The 6,597-nt window shown below is 42.1% G+C and overlaps 1 protein-coding gene across 3 annotated transcripts in view; it reads left to right on the forward strand.

Moving 5' to 3' along the window:
• spint1a (serine peptidase inhibitor, Kunitz type 1 a) overlaps positions 1–5,283 on the forward strand; it is a 12,351-nt gene extending 7,068 nt beyond the window's left edge. For 2 of the 3 annotated variants that reach the window (XM_072689752.1, XM_072689751.1), the window contains exons 7-11: positions 639–770; positions 1,025–1,075; positions 1,176–1,346; positions 1,661–1,720; positions 3,362–5,283. In XM_072689752.1, coding sequence (XP_072545853.1) covers positions 639–770; positions 1,025–1,075; positions 1,176–1,346; positions 1,661–1,720; positions 3,362–3,552 — 605 coding nt within the window. In that variant the 3' untranslated portion in view covers positions 3,553–5,283. The remainder of the gene's footprint in view (positions 1–638; positions 771–1,024; positions 1,076–1,175; positions 1,347–1,660; positions 1,721–3,361) is intronic. The other variant, XM_072689753.1, reaches the window with a different exon arrangement.
• Positions 5,284–6,597: the final 1,314 nt, after the last annotated feature.

Consider the following 6,597-nt stretch of genomic DNA (forward strand, 5'->3'; position numbering starts at 1 on the left):
CTGTGTGGGGAAAGGGGCAGTAGTTCATTGCAACACCGCAAACCTCATACTACTAGACTAAATGGTATGTGAAAGGTGAAAGTGCACGGCCATTAGAAGCATGTTCATTAGTGTAGAATGCAAAGTATAGAAGCGTGTGGTTTAGGAGACCACTACAGCAAACCGCTCTAATAGGACATGCTGCAGAGTAAGTGGCATTTGTTCCGGCAACAATATCACTTACTTGGGCAGTGGCGGCTCTGTGATTTAGAGAAACTGGATTCTTTTGAATTGACCTTTTATTTCCTTCACCATTTGTCTAATTTCTTCTTAATCCATTTTTAAGCATGTCACAAATGTGCAAACATGTTTTGGGACCTGGGTCATGGTTTGGGACTTACAGCTCTTACATACATGTATAAGACTCCTCTAGAACAAGGTATACAAGCAAGCAAATGAGAAACCTGCCCTGCCTGAGTTAAAGTGGGTGTGTTAAAGCATGGAGAATCAGTAAAAATGTCCAGAGTGGGCTTAACCCAACACTAGAACTGGGAAGCACTGGGAAGCACCTATCATGTATGATTATATATCATCTAGTGTTTATCCAGTGTCATGAATCAGTTTCCTTCAGTTCATGAAAGTCACTAACACTCTTTCAGCGGAGATGTGTGGAGAGTCCTGTGGACCAGAGAAGTTCACCTGTGCTAATGGATGCTGCATTGACAAAGAGCTCGAGTGTGATCAGGCCAAGCAGTGCAGTGATGGCTCTGACGAGGAGCAGTGTGACAAATGTAAGTATCTGTTTTCAGGTCTAACTGTACAAAATGCAGAAATGCATTCAGGCCTTTTAGTGTCTTGGTAACTGTATCTATGTTATGGTTTCTTGCAATCTAAGCCAAAAAGTTAAAACCAAGCAGAAGTGAGATGTCGTCTTTCCAGTCTTTTGTAACGTCCATGCACGTGCCACAGTTCAGAGACCTAGAGGGTTGTTGTTCCTTTTATCCCGACCTTGCTTCCTTAATAATTTCTTTCTCTTCCTACGCAGTGGGCAAAAAGTTCCGTAGGTTGCTTGACATACCTGTGGATGTGGACAAAGGTTTGTGTGATTTGTCATTCGAAGAAATATCTGCATATTCATCCTGGAGACTCTTTCAGTGTTTCATTTGTTTTCTGCTCTCTGCTTTTTCCCGTTTTAGCTCGTTGCACGCAGCCTCCTGTCACAGGCCCTTGCCGGGCTAGCTTTACAAAGTGGTACTACAATCCATACGATAGAAAATGCAACCGCTTTAACTACGGGGGCTGCCAGGGCAATGAAAATCACTTTGAAACAGAGGAACACTGCATGAAGGTCTGCAGTGGTGTGAGTGGTAAGCTTTGGCTGGATGCCACTTTGCTACCTTTTCACGTTCTAAAAAAGAGGTGAGACTCAGGCCGGGTCCTGGAGTAGCACAGCTCCGCGTGTGATCGTGTTCTGCCTGCTCTACCACACCAAGTTCCACTAAGGGATGGCTTGAGTATTACTTCATTAGGTACATCAGGTGTGATGGGAGCAGGGGAAAATCGAAAATGTGTAGAGCAGTGGTGCTACAGGACAAGGATTGGGAACCACAGTAGTAAGTGGAGTGCCTTCTTAAAGGACAGAATATGAATCTGTTTTCAATGTTTGAAACTCTGGTTGCAGAAAAAGATGTCTTTGTCAGACGGGCAGCCTTTGAGAAGCAGACCGGAGACGGAAATGCAGGTAACCCTCTGCTGAAAGTGTATTTTAATCCTATACGCTAATGATTGGAACTAAAGACGTAAGCACAACGCACATTTACACGCATCCTGATGATCTGTTAATAATCTGAAAAATAGCTAAATCGGAATACAGATTTACAACAGAAGAATAATAGCAATGGAAACACCTGTATCAGATTACATTCCCAATGAGATTACAACTCAAACTAGTTGGGAATAATGCAGTACTGCAGGAGCATAGTTTGTGCAGGGCAACAGCAACACACACTGTTAGTGGAATAGTGGCTCTTACGGTATGCTCTGCAGGGGGTGAGTCACATCGAATCATGAGAGACTGCTGCATCATACAGCAATTTCGCTGTGTGATGGATGTATATCTGTAAATTCCTTCAGTACGACTCTCTCCCACCAGTCTTTAATCACACACTTTCATCCAGAGGTTTCATGTCATCGGCTGTGTGACTGGCAATGACTGGCGAAATAATCTTCTCGCCCCTTTCTTTAATAAGTGAAGGTGAAGTGGGGCTGGGCAATTACCGTATTTGTAATATCACACCTGCTATGCCGGTTACCAGCTGTGTGCGATTTAATTTAGTTCTGAAAAAAAAAAGAACATGCATGGGTTGTTTGTGTGGAAATGGTTTGGTGTCCGGAGGGATGATGCTCAGCAGAGTACAGTCTTGTGCAAATTACGCTGTAGAAAAATTGACGATTTTTTCAAACATCTCAAACAACATAATCCTGTGCCATTTGCTGAGTCGGTGAACTACCCAGAGGAGTGCAGTTGACTAATGTTTATTATTTTAAAAAATATTACTTGCACATGTTTACTGTTGAAATATCCAGCATGTTGTGTCCAGCATGCTACAAATAAATACTGATACTTTAACGTTCTACTTTTAAGGTTTTCATTATATCACCATTTCTCTTAAGCACATTGAGATATGAGTTCTTAGTCATATTGGCCAGCCCTTATGTAGAGTACTAATTTTAAAACATTCAAATATTCAAATAAATAAATGACATACATGGCACCATACTGCTGCTCCTCTTACTCTGACTGGTCATGGTAATGTTTCACTAAGTGGTACTCCACACTTGCATGTCAGTAGAGCATTTATCTAAGTAGAGCATGTATATAAACACCTCCAGTCTTATTTTATAATCGAAATGAATTTGGTCAGAGAAACGCTTTGTATGTAATCTTAGGTAATGTAGTTCTCGCATGTTGCTACAGTCATTTTAAGCGTTGCTTCAAATCCGATTCGAATAATTTATCTTGTATACAACTGCGCAGCCAAGACATGTTTGCTTTTACAGTTTTGCACTAAAGCATTGGGGTTAATGTAGCTAACAAATGATGAAATCTTGTGAAATCATCAGATCAGGTTGTCAGGTTTCAAGAGTAGACTTGTTCCTGCTGTTTCTGACCTGACACAGCCTTTTTATTATATTATATTTGATATTTTATATATTTATTTATTTATTTATTTTTATTTTTTTTTAATTGTTATATATTTTTTTAATAGAACTTAAAACATCAGCTGATCCAGAACAACTCTCAATGTAAATCTGTTCATCTAATCATTCATAATTTGAGTAACCGCCTCCCTTGCTCTCTCCCTTTCCCCTCCTACCTCAGCTTCCATCGGCATAGCTGTTTTTCTGGGCTTGGCCATCCTGGTCTTGCTGGCTGTGATTGGTTACTGCTTTCTGAAGGGCAAGAAACAGCGGCAGCCAAAGCACCAGCGTGTCGCCGTCAATGGTGCACACTCGTTCCCGGTGGAGGACACAGAGAAACTCGTCTACAACAGCACCACCAAACCCATCTGATTCCCTCCCATACCTTGCCTCTACGCCCTTCACCCTGCACATGTGCTGCCCATTCCCGTTGCTGGGAACTCGCTGTCCTTAAACCACTCAACGTTCTGCCTAACACAACCGATTCCGCTCCACGGCTAGTTGCCAAAGCTCTTCAGTAGCTGAGATGTTAGAGTACTGTAAACATGAAACCGTGTAAGACAGTGAGCCACCAGAACTGGGAGCGGAAACCAGTGCTGGGACCGGAAAGCAAGCTTGGGAATGAATGCTCTGAGATGAATTAGTGTGAACTTTTATTCTAGTTAATTTTATTTGTTTAGCGGACCTCTTGGATAAAATACACTAAAAAAAAATAAAGTGTCACAAAGGTGATTTTTGAATGATGCCATAGAGCTTAAGGAACCAAAGGGTTCTTCAGCTCTGGTCCTGGACGGTTGGTGTCCTGCAAGGTTTGGTGATCCCTCCGCGCTCAAACACACCCACTAATCCTGGCATTTGGCAGATGAGTTGAATTAGGTGTGTTTGAGCAGGAAAAATCATCAAACGGTGCAGAAATCTGGGCTAAAAGTACCGGAATGGAAGAACACTCTCATAAAAGAACCGCTTTTGGCTCCCAAATACGTTTTGACTGTGAAAAGACCTTTTAGAGGTTCACGTAATGGAAAATAAGGATTCTTCCTTGAACTTTGGCATTATGTGGAGGTTCTTCACATAACCTAAAGTGGTTCTTTAGCGGCATCACACAATGAACCCCTTTTGGCACATTTATTTTATAGTGTTTTTTTTTATTTTGTACATTGTGTAACTGACCTGTTCATGCTCTACACACACATGCACTCTTTCGTAGCAAACTGGACAAGCTTTACAGAAATCCTGTTCAGCCTAATGAGAAGTTTAGAACTTGAGCTGGAGTCCTGCAACATAATGTTTTTAAAATCTGAGTTTTGAAATATTAGGCTACTAATCTGGACTGTGCTGGTGAGGCATGGGTAACATGGATATTGGTACAAAACCCCAGGTGTGTCCTACAATTTCTGATTATGTTAAATGGGATTTTTGTCCGTAAAAGTTAGTGGCTGTAAAAGAAGACATTTGTGGGTGGAGTTTAGAACAGATCAGCTGCAGCCTATATTAACCAAGTTTAATTTGTACATTTGTGAACTTGTGCCTTCATGTTTTGCTGGTTGTTCAACTTTTTTTCTTTATTTTTTTTATCAGGTTGTTATTCAGCAACTCTGTGCTCAGGGTTAAACATTTAATAATGTAAACTGTCAGTTCTGCTTGTCATGGGAGTCAGTTTGTCAGGCACAGACTGAGACTGTTCATGAGCGTAACGGTAATCATTGCTGCTGGAGATATGAGTATGACTCGATCGGATTTGGCTTCGGCTTTGCCTGGACCTGACAAGCTGTTCCTCGGTATTGTGGGGAGAAGGCTAAATTTAAACTCTGATGTTGATTGGCCATGAGGTTACATTTTCAGTTTCATGATTATTATTTTTCTTCTTTTTTTTCCCCCCCATGGTAAATGTGTACATACCATCTGTTCTGTAGTTTTTAACTTAATGTAAGTTACATTTTCTTAGGTAAAAATGTTTTCATCTGTGCTTTACAAGAAAGAAAGAAAATGACATGAGAACCTTTCCCACACTCCTGTTTGTACATAGCTTTATATGTGTGTTTCCGGACGTTTCTGAAGTCTGTTCATTTGTTTTTAACTCCTCAATAAAATTTATAGACTGTGGCTTTATCTGTGCTAGAGCTGTTTTGATTGGCTTGACTTTTGCCATGGAATAAATACATTCATTCAGGATTTGACACTTTTCTACATTATAGAAGCTATGTGATCTTGTTTTGGGTGGAAAATGCTCAGATGTAGTTGGACACGCCTATTTATATATGATTCAGAGTCGTAGAATGAAACCAGAGGCCTTTAAAAACGTCCGGCCACTGATTGTAATATTAATGGGAGTTCTCGCAACACTGGCGAGCAGAGGAACCCCCGCTTGATGTGAAAATGTAGACACCCAGCCCTCTATTCTTTTGACATGTAAATGCGAAGTGGTGAAACCCGACAGCCCTGGTGTTTCAGAAACTTGCAGTCAGTTCTCAGAGCTCAAAAGTGGTGCCGTGCGAGCGGGAGCCGTGCTTTGCTGAAAGCAGCCTGAAGCTTTCCAGCTAGCTAACCACACAAAAAGCTTAAGCGCTACAAGCTAATACGGTTTAAGTACGCTAATTTGACCTTCAGTTTCTGGGATTTTGGTCTCTCCCTATTCACAGAGTTTGAAGTCTGGTCTTGTGTGACTGGAAATAACTGCCCAGCGGCTATGGCATAGCCGCTGGGCAGTTATTTCCAGTCACACAAGACCAGACTTCAAACTCTGTGAATAGGGAGAGACCAAAATCCCAGTAAGCAGACTGATGAAATAACACTGGGGGATTCTCTATACGAAGTACGGCAAGTTCGGACTGCTGTACTTGCTAGTTCTGACTTAGCAAGTTCGGCTCTCGAGTACAAACTTTTTAATTCTGGGATTTTTGTCCGTGCCAAGTCCATACAAATCCTGTCCTGAATGCATCCTTGAAAACAGGGGCGGAACGAGAACACATCCGGGCGTTCGGCCTGTACTTGGCTAGATTTGAGTTTTTGAATGGAGCAGTACTTGGGCTGCAACTGATGACAACTGGGAGGTTTGGAAGCTGGCCACTGATTTCCCTTGAGTGGATAATTTGATGGGCTGTGCTCTGATTGGCTGGTTTACTGTGCGGCACTGTGAGGGCTCACACTGAAGCTGCACAGCTTAGTGGAACAGTTTTTTTGGATTTATTTGCTATTCTGGACATCACTTTTGAGCTCCCCTTCTGCGAACACTGGCACAGGCACACAAGGCCTTTGTCGCAGAAAACTGGCCGCACGTTTATGAAACCCCATCTCCTGACAGGGCTGTGGCGATTCACCACTCCACATTGAGATGTCAAAAGGCTGGGTGTCTGTTCTTTTAGGGGGTGTAAATAAAATCAGCAGAGACGGTTTGGGGGGTTTGAAATGTTGGGGGTT

Source organism: Salminus brasiliensis, chromosome 10 (genome assembly GCF_030463535.1).
Source record: "Salminus brasiliensis chromosome 10, fSalBra1.hap2, whole genome shotgun sequence".
Classification (NCBI taxonomy): Eukaryota; Metazoa; Chordata; class Actinopteri; order Characiformes; family Bryconidae; genus Salminus; species Salminus brasiliensis.